The sequence below is a fragment of the Pteropus medius genome, unplaced genomic scaffold (assembly GCF_902729225.1).
Source record: "Pteropus medius unplaced genomic scaffold, Ma_sr-lr_union100, whole genome shotgun sequence".
Classification (NCBI taxonomy): domain Eukaryota; kingdom Metazoa; phylum Chordata; class Mammalia; order Chiroptera; family Pteropodidae; genus Pteropus; species Pteropus medius.
This window is the reverse complement of record NW_024356249.1, coordinates 5,139,310-5,157,731: the sequence shown is the minus strand read 5'-3', so window position 1 is coordinate 5,157,731 and position 18,422 is coordinate 5,139,310. Positions and strand designations below refer to the sequence as shown.

General features: G+C 48.0%; 1 protein-coding gene and 1 long non-coding RNA gene across 2 annotated transcripts in view; one reads left to right on the top strand and one right to left on the bottom strand.

Annotated features, from left to right (window-relative positions):
* The window catches only part of SLC13A4 (solute carrier family 13 member 4), a 37,792-nt gene extending 19,395 nt beyond the window's left edge, over positions 1–18,397 (bottom strand). Inside the window, exons 1-6 of the mRNA XM_039860889.1 lie at positions 18,377–18,397; positions 17,670–17,904; positions 12,290–12,418; positions 2,836–2,972; positions 766–938; positions 280–334 (exon numbers count right to left, since the gene is read on the bottom strand). Of these exons, the coding sequence (XP_039716823.1) occupies positions 280–334; positions 766–938; positions 2,836–2,972; positions 12,290–12,418; positions 17,670–17,768 (593 nt within the window). The 5' untranslated portion in view covers positions 17,769–17,904; positions 18,377–18,397. The remainder of the gene's footprint in view (positions 1–279; positions 335–765; positions 939–2,835; positions 2,973–12,289; positions 12,419–17,669; positions 17,905–18,376) is intronic.
* LOC120601184 (uncharacterized) lies at positions 261–17,801 on the top strand. The gene is made up of 3 exons (XR_005652382.1): positions 261–541; positions 14,888–15,029; positions 16,987–17,801. It is a non-coding gene; the product is annotated as an uncharacterized LOC120601184 (long non-coding RNA).
* Positions 18,398–18,422: the final 25 nt, after the last annotated feature.

Here is an 18,422-nt window from a genome sequence, read left to right as displayed (position 1 = left end):
GATGAAACTCTACTTGGCAGATGTGTGGGCAAACCCTGTACCCCGTCAGAGTCAATGTCCTGTTCTTATCTCTTCCCTCATCACTGCAAACCCTGTGGTTAAGGGAGGTGCCCTCAAGGTCTTGGCAGGTGGCTCCAGGTATGGGGAGGCAGTGGGGTGGCAAGAGGTGCGTGTGGCCCAAAGGTCTAAAAGAGCTGTTTATGGGCCCAGGTCCCAGCTTTCCTGACCTCGGAAGGGACCGGGAGCGGCTCCGTGTGGGAGGAGGGTAGTCATACTCACTCTTCATTGACAAAGATGAGTTCCAGAGAAGGTTGGCTATTGTTCGCATCCAGACCTACAGTCGCAAAGGAGAGCGGGAAGTGAGCTGTGGGGGCGGGGCCCCATCTTGTGGGGCGGGGCTCGGGAAGCGGGGCACAAAGGCTGCTGCTGGACGCCTGCTGGCTGAGGACTCTCCCCCCTCCCCCGACCCCAAAGGCACGGAGGGACTCATGGCTTGTCCTGACCCTTGAGCGTTTGGGGGAAAGGAGTGGAGGTGGCTGCTGTAAGTGCGGGGAGAAGGAAGAGCTGGCAATGGGGGGGAGGGGGCGGGCCGCCAGGAAAGCTTGGGCCACAAAGGCTTGTATTGGATAGAGGGGAGGGAAGGGGAAGCAGCAGAAGACGAGGGGAGGGACGTAGGTGAGGGGTCGTGGGGTGGGCACCCAGCTGGGCAGTGTCCAGAGAGGAGGGCAGAGGGGCAAAGGGTAGATGAACTCCAGCAAACTGTACTGATGGGCTCGGCCTCTTCGATGCTGGAGTTGCTGGCCACCAGCTGCTCCTCCTCGGCACTGACCAGCTCCTGCAGCACGGCCTCCACGATGGGCATCACCATGGCGGTGGTGGACGTGTTCGAGAGCCACATGGAGAGCAGCGTGGTGCAGCACATGAAGCAGAGCAGCAGCCTGCAAGGCAGGGAGGGCAGGCGGGGCGTCCACAGCAGGGCCCCCCGGGGGCCCGCACTGCCGACCCCACAGGGCTCCTTGGGGGCCTCCCACAAGCCCGGTGGCGCTGGCCGAGAGAGCCAGGGGGGGCGATTATCCAGAAAATCTTTTTTTTTTTTTTTAATGTCATATAGTTAGCTTTAGACTCCCAGGGCTTGGCAAGAGGTACAGTAAGTAAACATTGTCTTAATGGAATGAACCACACTTCATGGGCTGGATGGCCTGGGCACAGTAGAGTAGGAAAGCCCTTACTTAAACTAGAATAATTAATTTGTAGGGCGGGGGGTGGGCTTACTGATTGCTCGTCTCTCTCTGCAGACATCAGCTTGGTGGCGATAGGTGTTTTGTGTAAAAGGAATTCTATTTTTGTTCTTACACCGAGCAATTCTACAAGTACCGTGACAATCCTTGCCTTGTAGCCAAGTCACCATAGGTATTAGTGACCAAAGAGAGAATAATGTAGGGAGCTCACAGTTCCACCCACTCCCTGACCCACTGCCAACCGGCCCCTGAAGTCACAGAAGCGTCCACATCACTGTGTGCACTTTTTCAGCTGGTATCGTAAAGAGTCAATGCTTAGAGGAAAATACTCATGAAGATAACTCTCCTGTTGTTTCTCTTTGACTCTGAAACGTGCAGCGTGTGTTTGCGCAGACACGGTTGTCATGTCCATAAGATAAGCCAATGTAAGGACCACCGCGTTTATTACTTTAGGTGGTATCACCGACTTTACACAACTGGGGACCATGCATCTAACCTGTGTCTCATGTCTGGGGAGGCCAAGGTCCTGATGGTGTCTTGGTTTGGGGTGACAGTGACCTGAGTTTGCCTGCCCCAGACAGGCAAGGACAGAGCACTGCAGTGGGTGGAAACTTGCTGGGGGATGAGGTGAATGGAGATGAGTGGAAACACAAGGGGATATAAATGCTCGACGATAACACCGAGGTTTTAAACAGCCTCGGAGTGCCAACATGATGGGAAGAAACGCCACTGTGCACCTTGGAGGGTGCGTGTGGGGCGCAGGGTTATTCCTAGTGAGGGGGTGAATTACGCTGAATCAAGCCGCAGTTAAGTGGGCGGCAGGAGCGTCCTTTTAAGCAAAACCTGTACTCAACTAAAGACTGATGTTGAAAATAAATCCCATATTATTTGTTTATATCCCATTTTACTCCCAAAGGAGTCAGGCAGCTTATGTAAAATCTAGCAAGAAAGTTGTAAACTAGAAGGAAGTGAGTGAGAACTCTTCTTCAAAGGGAAGGGGAGGGGAGGGTCATCCAACAGAGAGGGAGTGAGGTTAACCCCAAACTGTCAATCCCAACTTCCCTGCTCGGTCCCCAAGGCTGTGGATCTCTCGCTGGCCCTGGCAGTGGGGGGAGAAGAGGAAGCCACTGAGGGCAGGTGGTGGGTGCATTGTAGACTCTGGGTCAAATGCGACATGTCTGCAGGTCTGTGGTCTGAACAAATGACAACAAAAACTCAAAGTGGGTGGAGGAAGCTGTCACCGTCACATCTCCTTAAATGACAAAGGACAAGGCATCACGTCCTTGTCCAGCCCGCTTCCCGATACACTGGAAAAAGGTTGGGGAACCATTTCTGTTGGTCCATCTTGGTTTGCCTTATATTTTGTAACCTGCTGCCCTCACAGTCTAGGTTGCTTAGACTGTGACCAAAGTCACACACTCAAATCTCTATTCCACAGTCACAGGCCATTTCACTGGAGGGGGAGGTGGGAGCCCCATGGCTCTGGTGTGTCATCCCATCCCCACGGGTAGAAAAACAACCTGAAGTGGAACTGTCCCTGCGGCCCCATGGGAGCTGGCTGGACGCCCCAGGGCTGGACACCCCAAGTGCGACTTACATGCCCGGCTTGGCTCCGGCCATGATGACCATGCGCAGAGCAATGCGCTTGTGCAGGTCCCACTTCTCCACGGCAGCCGCCACGCAGATGACACCCACCAGCAGCAGTGTGGTGTTCTTGAAGTACTCTGCTGCCACCTGCAGGAGGCCAGCTCAGTCACCGCCCCACCCAGCCCAAGGCCCAGTCCCAGCAGGGAGCGTGAGCCACGCCTGATAAAACCCGTTCCCAGCCAGAGGCTGGCGAACAAGAAGCGGGGAGACGAGGATTATTAAAATAGCCAACTGTTCTATAGACTTAAAAATTTTTAAATATATATACATACATACTACCTTGGGCAGGCATTATACTTCTTCTTCTCCAAGAAGAATAAATTTATTTAGTTATGATAGAACTATGATTTCAAAGAGTAAACATACTTATCATTTTATCTTAATCCTTAAAAATTATTAAAATAAGCCTGGGTTTGGCCCCACATCTCATTTTTCTTTAGCTTTTAAGAAAATTATATTTATTTTTTATTAGGAAGAAAGTCAATACATGCTCATTACAAAAAACTTCAAAATACAGAAATTTAAAGATAAAATTACCCTTAATCCTACTACTACTACTGTTAATACTTCGGTATCTTCAATTTTTTAATGTCTATGTAGATACATAATTGGATTTAGACCGTCTGTACAGTTTTATATCCTGCTTTTTAAAAACTTTACATCATACTCTGATCATTTTCTTGTAAGATTTAAATTTATTGGAAAAATCCATGTTAATAGTAACATAATGTGCCATAAAGCTTATTTGGCCATTTTCTTTTTGTTGAGTATTTAAGGTTTGGATTTTGTATTTTCCTACTGCAAATGGAGCAAAGAATAATTTTCTGCTTAAGTTGTTAACCTTACATAAATGTGATTATTTCCTTAGGATAGAATTCTCGAAGGTGCCTTTATAACTAGCCTTCAACCTTAAAAGATGTTTTTCCAATTTAAATAAATCCAAATAATCCAAAGTTCCAAAGAGTTCCAAAATTATAATAGTACAAGGAATACCCACTCACTACCTGTCTGTCCACATCTTTTTTTTCTGAACCGTTTGAGGGTGTAAGTTACACACATTTTGGCTCTTTATCCCTAATATACTTCAGTGTATATTTCCTAAGAATAGGAGTTCTCTCTCGCACAAGCACGGTACCAATGATCAACTCCTTCCCTCTTTTTAATGATGAGGAAATTGAGAACGAGGCCTGTTAAAAAGATGTTCCATATGTTTGGGGTCCGCGGACCAACTCGTCATTGGTCTCGTCTCACTTGGAACATTCTCTTCTCTGCTTGTACATACCGATGAGACTTCAAAGCCCGGTTTGGGCCTGGTGACCTCCAGAAAACCTTCCTGGAGATGCTAACCTCTGATTCCAGAACATTCCCTGCGGGTGCCATTAATTCCACACATCGCGGAGCTCTTAGGGCGATGCTTGAATGGTTGCTTCATGCTTGTACTGTTTACTTTTTTTATGTGAACCTCTCTCGTCTCCCAACTAAATTTTAGCTGCAAAAGGCCAAGGACCGTGTTTCTGTCTATATCATGTTTCTCTGTCTCTTAACACCTAGTAGAATAACACGCAAAAGTAGATGCTCAATAAATATTTGTCACATACATGAAAATGGTTCCCAACAGCAGAACCATGACAGAAATCGAGAGGAAAAGATATCTAAAAAGTTTAGCTTCTCATTTTAAAACCCTCTTATAGTGAGAAAACAAGAACATTTTTAACTGCAGGAAGAATAAAAATTGAGCAGAAAAGAAAGTGTATAGTGACATATACATAGTGTCTAAGTAACTAATATTTACATAATCATACTGTTAAACTTTGATTATTGAAGTAACAAAAACTGTGATATACCTATCTCGGGGGGATGGAGGGAGGGGAATCGGGGGGTGTAGAGGACAAAATCTTCATCTGCTATAATAGGGAGTCAGTTAATAATGTCTAGATGTGGTAACTCAATAAAATCAGAATACGTATAAGAATGTAGAGCTTAATGCTAGAAGAAGCAGTTAACAAATTTAAAAGTTATTGACCCTGGGCGGGGGGAGGTGGAACTTGGTGGGGTGCAGTGGGGAGGGGCGGAAGAGACGGCTGATTCTTCATCGTGAGCTTTTCGGTATCGTCTGATTTTTTAAACTCTGCACATAACACTCTGATCACACAAAAGTCAAAATAAAAGCAGGCTGCTTCGTTTTCCCCTTATCTTGTCCCAAAGTGATTTCGTTGTCTGGTGGATGAGGTTTGTGTAGGAGAAGGAATATATATCTGTCTTCTTCCTGGAGGAAGACCCCTCTGCTTCTGGTTAATTTAGTTCTCGTTTTCAACTCCAGCCCTCACTAACACTGTCACTATGCTCCTAGAGGGCAGAGAAGGCCCCCTGCTCTGCTGGGCTTGTAACTCTGGGCCTTGCGCATGCGTGGGGATGCTGCCCCCTGGTGGGAGATGGAAGCACTGCAGGGATGCCTGAGGCCTCCAGCTGAGCTGGGAGGTTAAGATCTTCCTCGTTGCACCCTTACCTTCCCAGAATATCTAAGAGGCAGCTCTGTGGTAGAGCTGGTGCTTAAATTTCCTCTGCCTAGCAAGGAGGGAAGTCTTGACACTGGCCCTAAATACCTGGGCCCAGAACCAGCTTTAGTAGGATATCGGCTCTGTGCTGTTTTCTTATTTGGTGTTTGGTGGGCTGGGGTCTATTCATATGCCCTCCCGGGCCCCTTATAAGCGATGCCACGTGCTTGAGCAATGAGCCTCTTGTAGTCTGTGATTATGAGATAATGTGCCCAAATCATGAAGAGTGAGGGCAGTGCAGTCAGCCAGGACTTGACTGTGTGACCCTGAGCAAGTTATTCAACCTCTTTGGGCTTCATTTTTCTCATCTAAGAATAAACAAGGATTAAGTGAGTCCCTACCTTTTGTAAAGCTGTTAAGAAAATTAAACGACACGGAAAGCAGCTAGCATGGCCACCATGTTGACAATTGGGATTTCTAGTGGTGCTTCCTGTTACTGAGTGGCCCCCACACAGGCTGACCTGGTCCGAGGTCATTAGCACATAGAGTGATCCCAGGCACAGGGCTGCCTTTTCGCTTTTACAAATTAAAATTCCATCCAGTGGTGGTGTTTGTTAGCCGCCTAGCCCACTGAGTTTTTTACAATAATACCGTGGTTACTAAGAACCCCTCAGGGAACACCAGCGTTCCAGGATTCTTGAGGATTATCTTAAATCATTTTCTAACATGTGTTGTGTACTCATGCTCACCATAAGCATTCTTTCCCCCCACTATCCAATTTCCAAGACTCATATTCTGTGAGTTGGGAAACTATCTTGATAATGAAACTTGTTAGAATTATTTGCAAAGATAGAATAGATTTTAAAATGAGTGCTCCTCCCAGGAGCAGAATGCATGGGTTCTGTGACATTTGCATTGGTAGTTTCATTGCCTTTTCTGCTTTTCTGCTCTGTGGTTTTTCTCAGTATGCCAATTCGCTGAGCTTGGAGAGCAGAGGTGTTTCTGGACTGTGTTTTAGAAGAGCTGGGTCTAGGAGGCTGCTTTGAAAAGGTGGAGCAGAGTACAGCAATTGAGAATTTGGGCTCCAGCCTTCAGCCTGCTCGGGTTTAAGTGGTTGCTTTACTGGCTGCATGTCTGATTGGCCATGTGAGTTGTATGCTATTGGACAAACTACTGAACACTTGTGACCTGTCACTCCAACGTTTTCATGATGATAATAATGTCACATAGCTCATTTAATCCATCATGACATGGGCCTTCAGTCATGCAGGCAGGCCTTTAGGACAGTGCCTGGCATGTAGGAAGTACTCGATAAATGTCCATTAAGATCATTAAAGAAGGAAGAAAAGATAAGAAGCTTCGAGATTGACGGTTAGGAATCAGGTGATCAAATGAAGGAATAAGAGAAAGAAGTAAAATAAGAAGGAGCAAGGTGGACCCAAAAGACAAAGATCCTCCAAATTTTCTTAAGTGACGGGTGCATGTATTACAAGAGCTTTCTGACCCAGCCTGGGTTGAGAGGCACAAAGACAGAAATACTGTTGAATGTAGTCTATTACTAATCAGTTCACTGTCAATGAATTGCAGCTGACATCTGTTAGTGATGAGCTTTTAAAAACATTACTTTCTTTAGACACAGTTATTTATTGCTCTCTAGATAGGTTAGGTTTTTAATTTTTTAAGGGTTTTTCTTTTTCTTTTTCTTTTTCTTTTTGAAAGGGGAGAGGGGAGATGTGGCTCTATTCCTAGAAGTTTGAGGAGAATAGAAATCAGGAAGTAAACCTCAGCCGGGCACTTTTCTCGGTAAGAATGTGTGTCTCCCTCCTGGGGCCATCTCCCCTACTACTCCCCACCCCGGTCAGGGGAAGACAGAGACAGACCAACCAATCCTGCAGCCCCCTAAGCCAGGTGCTGTAATGGGTAGGAATTTCTATTATTCTCAGTTTTCAGATGAGTAACTGGGAGTTTAGAGAGGTTCCACAACTTAGTCTGTTAAGGGTGGAAAATTTTGAAGTGAGCAAACTAGCTAAGTCAGCTACAGGGAAGAAATATCTTTAGATATCAGAAGTTGTCCTACTTGCTTGTGTGTGGTTTTAGGAAGTGTATTGTATAAAATATGTAGATGGCCAATGTCTGCTTCTGTAATCCATTTACTTGTTAATTAAGGGTGTTGTTCCGGGCAAAGATATGCTAAAAGCCAACTTCCACTTCTGTAATCTGCTGGCTTGTTCAGGAGACCACCAGGATATGGTCTTGAGCTTTATTAGCTGCCTGCTCTGAAAGCTCGGGGCTGATCTCCTCTAGCCCTGCGTGGTAGAGAGTCAGTCGCCGGCCGGCTAATAAAGGCTCATAATTAATCTCAATTGGCTCCGTGGGTCTTAGAATCGTTCGCGCCATAACAAGTCAAGACTAGTTAGTGACAAAACGAATTCAAACTCAGTTCTACCCTACTCCCAACTTGGACCCTGACCTTTTCTGCATGGCCACTCTGCTTGCTCATGGTGATGGCAGCCAGGGACCAACAGGATGTGTGGGTCTGACTGTGTCTGTTCATATGCCCTCCTAACACAGGCATTTGGTGGCATTGGTTCGGTCCCCTCAGAAATGCAGATGGTTGGCGGGAATGTCACAACCCCTCAGGAGACCTGTAGTGGCCTCTGGCAGTGGACCTATTTTGAGGCTTTTTGAGTTCATCTGCATAATTTTGTAGTGAAATCCTGTAGACTCCAGCAGGGGAGGCCTGGGCTGGTTTCCCAACAGAACTAGAGTCCACACTACCTGATTCCAGCCGGTTCCCCAGCCACGCGGCCCGGTCCAATGGGTCCGGCGCTCGGCCTGGCCCTGTGGGCAGGAATGCTGGTTCTGCTGGGTAAGAGTATGTGGGCTCCACCGAATCACCTGACCTGAGGACAGAGGCTTTCAAACCACACTCGCTGCCTCTGAAAGGTCAGGGGGCCCTGGCAGCCAGGGCTCTGGTCCCCACCCCCAATCTGAATAGGGACTTCCTCTTCCATCTGTTGTATGTATTCAGTCTCCTAAACTCGGTTTATAGGAAAGGTTTTGTTGCTTAAGAAAGCATTTTTTTTTTTTTGCAAACCGTACTTTAGAGAAGTCTAAAGGAGAAAAAGGAGAAAGACCCAGGTAGGTGCTGACCTGGTCTGGATGTCAGCCCAGCTCCTGCATAGCTGGAAATGCTGGCACGAAGTACCCTGGTTTCTTCGGGACTGCAGGAGCCACCCCAGTGGAGGAAACCGGGGCTCTAAGCCCAGAGGCAAAGGGGCTGGCTGATTCTTAGGCTGTTTCTTAGAGAACAGGCCATTCCCACAGAAACGTTAGCTTGGCCTCAAAAGACTGTGAGTTCTGTAGGTTCCCGGTTCCGGTCCCCACTGAAGGCGTGGGCGTAGAGCTCCACTCTGGGCTGTGACTGCATGGCTGTGGGTGATGGGAAGCCCGGGTCAGGCAGGTGGCCAGCCCAGATGCTCAGCCAACATCCTCACAGGTCTGTATGTGGGGTGGGGGGTGAGGGGGCAGCCTCCATGGTGAGCAGAGGCCAGAAAGGCAGAGTAGAAAGCGATAGATCAAATGCCCCCGGGTTGGAACAAACAGAAAACGCTGGAGTCTAGGCATTGATCAGGAATCCAGCGGGTCAGAAAGATCAGGAGCAAACAGGGAGGCCGATCATGACATCAGACTCACGCGTCACTTGGCTGCAGAGGCTGTTTTGTTATCCCAGCCAGAGCTGCCTCGTTGCCTCTCTTGACCTGGTAGGAACTGGAATCTGAACAAGACTTGCCAGGGGCCTGCAGTGCAGGGCCACTGAGACAGCGGAGGGCGTGGGCGTGTGCGTGTGCGTGTGCGTGTGTGTCTGTGTGTGTGCATGTGTGTGCGCATGTGCGCACGGGATTGCGGGGAGAGAGAGAGCAGAAGTAATCACTCCCAGAAGTAGTTCCTGACTCTGAGCATCCTGGAGACGATCCCAAGCCCCATCATTCAAACCAGGCTGTTTGGTTCCCCAGAGAGCCCTTTGGCCCCCACCTCCCTGCCATTCTCCTATAAACAATAAATCTTAGCCAGCTTGATTGACACCGATACTGTCCCAGGCTATGGCAACACATTAGAAGGGCTCAGAGGACTTAAGAAGCAGATATAATGACAGTAGTGAGAGTCACAATGGAGGCACAACAAAACAACAAGACAAGAACCTTAAAATAAATCTAAAACATAGGACCGAGCTCTGTATACCAGCAGAAAGAAGTACTGGCTGGATGCTCACAAGTCGATCATAGAATCCTAAAGTCAGAGGACCCCTAGCTCCCAATCCCTCTTCCACGGCACAAAGTCTACCTCCAGCATCCCTGGCGTGGGCATCTGGCTTGTATTTCCAGGAATGGGAACAGCAGGACCACGCTGTTCTTCCCTCATACAGAGCGGGGTCTCCCTCATGGTGCTTTGACTCTCTGGTTCTGGTTTAACCCGTGAGCTTGGTGTCTTGAGCTGTAGAAGCCAGAAACCACACCCCTCTCGAGTCTTCTCTTCATTCCTCATGGGACTCATGTTCTAGATTTTCGGTATCTTGCCTACCCACCTCTGAATGAGGTCCTTATCTAGAACTTGATGCTCTGGACACGTATATTTATTAATTCAGCAGATTTCAGTAAATATTGGCCAGTGGTTAAGAGCACACGTTCTGGCATCGTACAATTCTGGGTTCAAGCTCCACTAACTAGCTGTGTGACCTACAGTAAGTTACTTAACCCCTCTGAACTTCAATTTCCTCCTCTGTAAATTGAAGATAAAAATAATAGCCATTTTGTAGAGGATTAAATGCATGTACAGGACCTTCCATAGTGCCTGGCATATGGTAAATGCTCACAATTTTGGCAGCCACATTGTAGCGATACATGACTCATGCTGAGTTTGTACTCAGCTAAGAGCCAAGGGTCTTTTTCACACAGGCTGCTGACATTTATCCTTATTAAACTTTGTTTTGTCAGTTTTAATTCATTGTCTCCTCCTGTCAACATTGATTCTGTCGCCGTATAATCTAGCACATCCATCTTTGAGTCATCTGCTAATCTGATAACATGACTTTCGTATTTTCATGTGAGGTCTTTCTCTAGTCTGGTGCCAATATGTTACTCAAGATTCTTTAAGTTCAACTGTTCAGCCAGCACTCAAGTTACTCAACTGTGCTGTCATCCAGCCCACATCGGCTCCTCTGAAAGATCATTTTTTTCCCCTTGGAAATTGTAAAGGCTCCAAAAAAAAAAGTTAATTTAAAGGCTCCTTCCCCGCAAAAAAAAGTTAATTTATATTCAACAATTTCTATTTAAAAGACTAGGGAAATTATAAAGCTTTTTAGAAAGACTTCTATCAAAAAGAGATCAACGTCAATTTTGGGCACGTGACGGGGTAAATTTCATTTGTCTAGAACATTCCCTCATGGGGCATTGTATAAATCTCCGTAGCACCAGGAAATGAGGGTCTTTTGTGTTTTTCCATGTGATTTATACTTCCTCTCTGGTCGAATGGAAACTTCTCGAGGTCAGGAGTCGTTTCTACCGTTTCCTATGTCTTTTTGGGACCTGAGTTTCGCAGAGAGAAGGCCGTCTAAGCTTCACACACGACAAACTCTTGTGGTGATTTGTTAATCCCCGTAAACATGAACCCCTTCTAGGCATACATCTAGCCAACAGTGAGACACTCAGAAGCGTCAGCTGTGAGGGTCAAGAAGGAAGAAATTATGTATTTTGTTTTTGTCGCTCTGAGGGTCCCTGTAACATCCTATATTGCACATAGTGGATGCAGAACTCAGAAAATATTTTTCTGAATGTTGGATGAAAAACATGAGTCAAAGGCCACAGTCTCAGAGTCACGCTGATCCTATTCAGAGACCTGCCTGCATGTGGAAAATACACTACTGATACCCGATCAAAAAACACTGCTATTGAGAAACATGAATTTCTTACACTATAATGCTATTAAGAAACACTAGTGAGAGAGTGGCCTGCACTGCACACAAGCCATGGACTTCATTCATCCTGGAGGGAGTGAATCTTGGTGGAAAGAGGACATATCTGCAGAGTTTATATCTGGTGTTATTTAAAGGACAAAGACATCAAATGGGCTCCGAGGGAAGGGAACAATACTTTTAGCCAAGGTCTTTAGAAAAGCTGCACTGAAAGGTTTAATTGGGTAGGATTTTAAAGGTTGAAGGAATTGGAGAGAACTTTTCAAGGTGGAAGAATGGCCTGAGGCTGGACATGCACAAGGTGGGTTTGGGGGGTGACAAGTAGATGCTTCGTCTGGGACAGGGGTCCCCTGCCCAAGGCCAGCCTAGCTTTTCCTGGTGCGCCACGATACACGCCGGGGCAGGGGGGTGGCCGGTGGTTGTGGAACAGGTGTTTTCTCTGTCTGCAAAGTTAACTGGTTCACAAAGAGCTATGCCCCATAGGCCCCACCCTAAAAGCATTTTCTTCAAATCTGAGCACAGCAGACTTGTTCTAAGCTGCTCCCTGCAACCCAAGAGCGAAATATCACCAGCCGCAGCCACTTTATCAGACAGATGGGGTAGAATTTTCCACCTCAAATGCTAAAACTTGCCCTCTGCCTCCTCCAGGGCTTCCTGTCTCCAGCCCCAGCAATAAGATGCCTAAGCCTTCACCTCACCAAGTCACGCTACCCTCGCAAAGCTGAAGGGGGCAGTTTGAGGGAGAGGAGGGTGGTGGGTGGCGGGAGAGGAACTCAGGGTCTGGAACAGCACATGCGAAGGCTTGGTGCTCAGGGGTTGTTGCGGAGGGTAAAAAAAGCCTTCTCCTCAACTGCTTTGTGCATCTCCCTTTACCTTAAGCCCTCTGTCACTGGCTTGGCAGGGACCCTAGCAGGGGGCTGGGCCGCAGGGGGTCTAACCTCGCTGGATCGGAGGACTCCGAAGAACGGGTAGAGGAAGGCGGGCACCAGGGCTGCAGCTCCGAGAGGCACGGCCTCCGACACCCAGTACACGGCAGTCACAATCAGCACGTAAGCACACGCAGTCTCCTGGAAGGGGAGGAAAGTGGGCAGGTTAGTCACGGGGACAGCCACTGCCACTGAAAATCCAGATGAGACCCAGGGCAGAGGCAGCAAGCACCCGAACTCAGACGTGAACAATGAGATGCAGCCCTGGCAGGTGCAAGGTGGGCTCTGGCAAGCTGTGTGTGTGGCAGATCCGTGAGGAACCATACATTGGTGTATGATCTAATGGCTGCTCCTAGGGTGAACAGGTGCCTGGCATGTGGTTTGCACTGGTTTGCAGCAGGGTGGCCACTGGACTGTGATGACATCACAGCTCTGCTGTGTCCTGAAACTGTCTGGGGCGGGGACCGAAAGTAACTGCAGTATTCAGAGCCAAGGTCATATACTGTAAAAGTGGAGTTCCCAGCTTTAAGCTGGACTCAAGCAGGACATTTTGGTGTCAAGTTAATCAGACACTAGAGGTTCTTGGGGTAGTCGAAGGTAGGGATCGATTTGCGTAATCGGTTCCCATGCGAGCTCAGAGATGGGCCCATTTGGGGCCAGCTAATTCCTTGCTGTGGGGGGCTGTCCCGTGCATTGTGAGATGTTTAGCAGCACCCCTGGCCTCTACCCACTAGGTGTCAGTAGCAGCTCCCCAACTGTAACGACCCCAACCGTCTCCAGACAGGGCCAGATGTCCCTTGGGGGAAAAGTCGTCCCTGGCTGAGAACCAGTGCGCTAAGCCATGTCTGGTTCTCATTGCTCTGGGACTCCAGTCCACCTGCTTGATGCACATGGAAACATTCTCTGACAAAGGGAGTAGACAGTGCTGTCACCTGGAGAGAAGGCCTGGAAATTTGCCAGCAGTTTTCCCTGCCCGTTCACTTTGCTGGTTGCACAGCCTCTGGGTGCAAAGAATAAATTAGTACAACATTCTTATAAAAAAAAGAAAATCAGCTCTCCTTAACCTTGGCCTCCAGTCATGGTGGGTGCCTGCAATGGCACAGGTGAATGGTGTTGAGAAAAATCACTGGTTTACTCTTAGGAGAGTTCTCTGTCCAAGGGGCAGTAACGATGGACTCGGAGGGCCGCGGCAGAAAAGCCGAGCTGGCTGTGGGCTCCTCGATTTATACATAGTTCTAAACCATCTGGGCTCAGGTCTGACCTGCCCTGAGCTGGCTGGTGATCAAGGAACCTGACAAATCTTGTTCTGTTTATCTCTCCCTTGGGGTCAGAACAAGTGTCCTCACTGTCTTGCACAAAAATTACAAAAGGTCGCAGTGATCAGTGAGGGGCATGAGGAGTGATTAACCCAGCTGTTCGGGCCTTACTCCTTCCTGATATGCGTGGATTATGGGGTTGGGGCTTGGGAAATGGGAACTGGCCCCGACCATTGTTGACTATAGCTCCTGCTGAGAACTCCTCTGGGGCCAAAAGTTCAGAGAGAAGTGAAAATTTTTTGGAAGGGCTGATAAGATAACAGAATCAATAGTGGAAAAATAAAAAGGCTCCATTTGGAAAAGAATGCAATTTAGAGAAATACACCCTTTGTTGCAGCAGTAAAATTCTTAAAGGAGTTCAAAGCCCTTTAGCTCACTTATTTTCACCTCTTACCTGGGAAAGAGACAGAAGGGCAGGTATTAACTCCAGCTGAAGATAAAGGGGACAGAATATCTGTCCCTCACTCAGATGTGCTTATTTTTTCCCTAGCACCTTCAGTCTTTCTTGCCCTAGTCATCACAGGGCCATAAATTAAGGGAAGGAGAAGGGGAGACAGACAGAGAGAGATTGAGAAGAGAGACAGAAACCTTTCTTGTACCAGGCACCACTTTGGTTTGAATTAGGAGAATTTGGGTAATCCAAAGTAAACTTTTTGATTGTAACTGTTGCTAAAGATTAGAATAGGTTACTGGAGGAAGTCACCATGCCACCTTCATCCAGCAGGATGAAGAACACGGTAAACTACCATCCTTGTTACTGGACTTTACTTAGAGCAGAAGAAAAAGACCTTTCCACGCATTTCTCACCCAGTTCATTCGTGGAATTTACATAAACTGTTTTTCTATACCTTCTCAACCTTATCAAAATTTAATAGGTAAGCTTATATTCAGACACCCCAAAATACTCTGTGAAGTTTTATTAAAGGAGTCCCGTGGCCCCACATCTGCTCAATCAATGTTGGTCGAACTGAATTGGGCTCCTCTGTTGGCCAACAGGTCTCTCTTATCTGCTGGCGAAGATATTTTGAAAATCCCAGGCCCCTTATCACTGCCTCTGGTCAGCAGGTATGCTGGGGTTGGCAAATATTCAGGTAGTGCTTTTAAGCGATAGTATTGTCAATTGTGAGTATTTGTTTGTTTGTTTGTTTGTGGTTTTTTGTGGTTTTTTTTTGCTCCTGTTTACAAATGCAGGAGAGAGATAAAAAGTGGCATTTCCCCATATTGGATGTTTCCTGACTCTGCTACTAATTGATGCTTGCCTCTGCTCCTTTTCCATGCATTTCGACCATCCCAGTGACATCTCATCCTAACTTCGCTGGTAGGGGCTTTCGGTCTGTGTATTTGATGTCGAGATGAAGCTTCACACCCTCACCTGCCATTCACCTCCCGCTGTGTGGCCCAATTCCTAACAAGCCATGGACCCTTTGGGGACCTCTGTAAGTGACTGGGAGGCCTTTATGAAATTTACTTTCAGAGTTAGGTGTAGCTTTTATCCCCTTGGGGACATTAAAGCAGGGCTTGCTTATAGATAACCCCTCCCATGCCTTCTTCTTCTGTAATATGGTAAACAGAGTCTGGACCCCTGGTTTTAGCAAGCTGGGCTAGAAAAAGGGAAAAGGTCATTCTAACCCTACCTGGAATGTAGCTTTTCACTCTGGAGAACCTCCAGACCTGCAGGCCAGGAGCTGCTGCCCAGGTTCCTTCTCTCAGCTCCAGTCCAGAGCAAAAAAAAAATAGTTCATTTAGGAAACTTAAGGATTAAATATCAGAATCTAAATTTCGTGCAAGAAGGGAGGGATGGGTGAGAGACATTCTACATGCTGCTCTGTGCCTGCTTGGGCACTGGTCACCTCCAGGTGCTTTCACATCATTGTGGAGGAAAAAGAGGGCTCTTGTTGACGCTGTGACACACAGAGAAGTCATCTTCGCAGGGCATGCTGGGATAGGTGGCAAGCCGGCTGCATCCAGTTCTGAAGGCATTGGCCAACCTAGGCTCTATCTGGCTGTCCCAAGGGACATGGGGGTCAATATTCTGCCCTTCACTCATCCACGTGCAGTGACTAGGAAGCACTGAGGTCCCGAGTTTTTATTTTCTTGAGGCACTGGTTCTTGGCTGGGGACAATGTTGCCCCCAGGGCATATTTAGTAATATCGAGAAGCCTGTTGGCTATCACAATGAGGGGGAGGGGCAGAGGCAGTGTGTGCCACTGGCACCCGGGATGCTGCTAAACATCCTACGAGGCAAGGGACAGCCCTCCCTACACCATGAAGAATTATCTGGCCCCAAATGTCACGAGTGTGGCTGCTGAGACACCCTGTCCTAAGGTGAACTCAGTCTAGAAGAAGGGGCAAGGTCAAGAAAGGGCCCTCACCGAATCCTGGTTTTAGCAAGTCCAGCTTTGAAAAATTATTTACAGACCCAAATAGAGCAGGGGCTCACCTGTCTTTTATCTCTCCTCTTTTTACCCCTGCCACATCTCTTTCTCCTGAAATTTATAGATTATTTTGCCTATTTTAATAATTCGTTATTTTATTTTTTTCCTTTTTTGTGGTTATTTCTCACTAGTCATTGGTAACTAAGAAGCTCAAAAATGGGGTCCCAGAATGAAATGTGGGGAACACTGCACCCTGGAGTCGGGGTCCCCAAGGATGAGGTTGACTTAAGAGGACACGGGGTGCCAGATACCGCTATGGAGAAGAGGGCAATGAGTCTTCAGTTGGCATTCCCTTAAATCCATTTGCTACTGAGTAAAAAAAAAAAAAAAAGGAAAAAGAAAAAAGAAAAAAAGAAAAGAAAAAGCATGAAAGGAAAAGAAAAAAAATCAGCTCATTTGGACAAAGCAGAAAATTGACTAGTGTACAGGCCAAGAAATCTGTCAGCAGTAATCACTGTCTGCTAATCCCAGCCCGGGTTTAATCAGCGTCTCCCTGGCACTCTGGGGTATTTATTCTACTAAAGATTTAAGCCAGCTTGTTTTTAAGAAGAAGCATCCTAATCCCCTCTATTTAACTTTGTAACTTAATCTTGGTTACCTTATTCTGGGAGATGGGTGGAGGGCGCACTTCCCCTCCCACAAACACGCTTAACCTCTCTTAGTTTATTTTCCTTAAAGTCTAAGCCGGGGGACGAGGTGGGGGGGGGCGCTAAAGCCACTGAGAGGAGGAGGAGGAAGAGAGGCAGGAGGAGGGGGTGACGGGAAGGTGGAGACAGCCGGGGAGGGAAGGGAGGCAAGTGATGGCCTGAGAAATCAAGCCAAGAGCAGAGCCGGAGCTGTGGCTCCTGCGCTCACTCAAACCCGCTCAAAAATTAGGTCACGGTCTGCAGTTGGGGGCGCTTATTTCTTTTTCTTTCTTTCTTTCTTTTTATCATGTCGCCTGACGTCTCCCTTCAAGCGCACGGAGAGGAAAACACAGAGGCTACAAATCATGAAAGGGCGGTCTTCCAGGACCGGAGCGAGATGCTGAGCTCCCCCTCAACTCAAAGTTCAGAAGGAACTTTGGAGATGAAGTTCAAAGCCTGGTTATCAGAGCCCATGACCGGCCCACTGGCCCATGCTAAGTGCACCAGAGCCCCCTCAGGACCACACTCTACCCCACCCCAGTCCCTGCTGTCCCCAGTCCCCTCCCTCCCCCATCCTCTCTCCTCGGTGTCATCAAAGGGAGGACTTCCTGCATCTGCAGTTGCTCTCCCATACATATGGTCACATGCTGAGTGCCGACAACTACAGGAGACAGGGTGTCCTTCTTCTTATCGGCACGTGGGCCCGGCCCTGCTGCTGGGGAAGGCTGGCCCGCTGATTTGTGTAACACATCAGCCAGCTCAGCAGCCCCTCCTCTAATCTCCTTCCTGGCTGGGGGCGCTGGGACGGGGGACTGGGAATGAATTAGAGGGGTGAAAATGGCAGTTTTTAGGAAGAGAGTATTTTCACCTCCTCCAGGAAAACACTTCTATTTCTTCGAATCAACAGAAAAGCACGTTGAGGAACTGTGTAGGCACCCCCTTCCCTCCACCCACCTCATCTCCTTGACCTCCCATCTCACCCACTGGCCCCAGGAGGGGACAGGCCAGTACTCACGCTGCTGGGGTGGAGCATGGGCAGAGGCAGCAGCAGGAGCGGCACCAAGATGACCAGCAGCAGTTTCCTTGCTCGCAGAAGGCCCTTCAGCAAGCCCATCCTGGACCTCTGCACTCTGGTCCCCCTCGGAGCCCGCTGGGCCGGCCAAATAAATGCCTTCGCTCCTCGCGATGCTCGCACTCGGTCCAGAAAGGACTTCTTACGTCTTTCTCGGCTTCCAAGAGTCCTGTTTCGTCTTGGGGCAGAATAGGAGGGCAGTTACAGCCCCTGCTTGCACAAAAGGCTGGGCTCCTTGCCTCCTGTTTTAGGTGAGATTGGTGAGCATGGTTTATGCCCAGCAAAAAGGAACTGGGAAAGGATGGTAAACCGGGGCATAGTGGGTTCCCTCTTTGCTGGATTAGTAATAGAGGAACTTCATTCTAGGGCTTGGCAAAAGCCCCCTTAATCAATCAAAATTAAACCTCTGCTGCAGCTGTTTGGCCTTGAAGAAGTCATTTAAAGGCTTTAAAATTTTAAAAATACCAACAGAATATTTTGCCCTCCATCATTTTTCCTCCTTCTGATGGCCTGTCTGGGGGCAGTTTCACTTCCTACCTGTGCTCACTGTACCCACCCCCCTTCCCTTAAAAAAAAATCTAGTACCCCGCTTCCTCAAATCAAGCCCCCCGCCTCCCACCCCCATGGGTTTGTCAGCAGAGGATGCAGACTTCGGATAGGGCTGGGCTCCTCTCCCAGGACCTGGCACCTTAACTC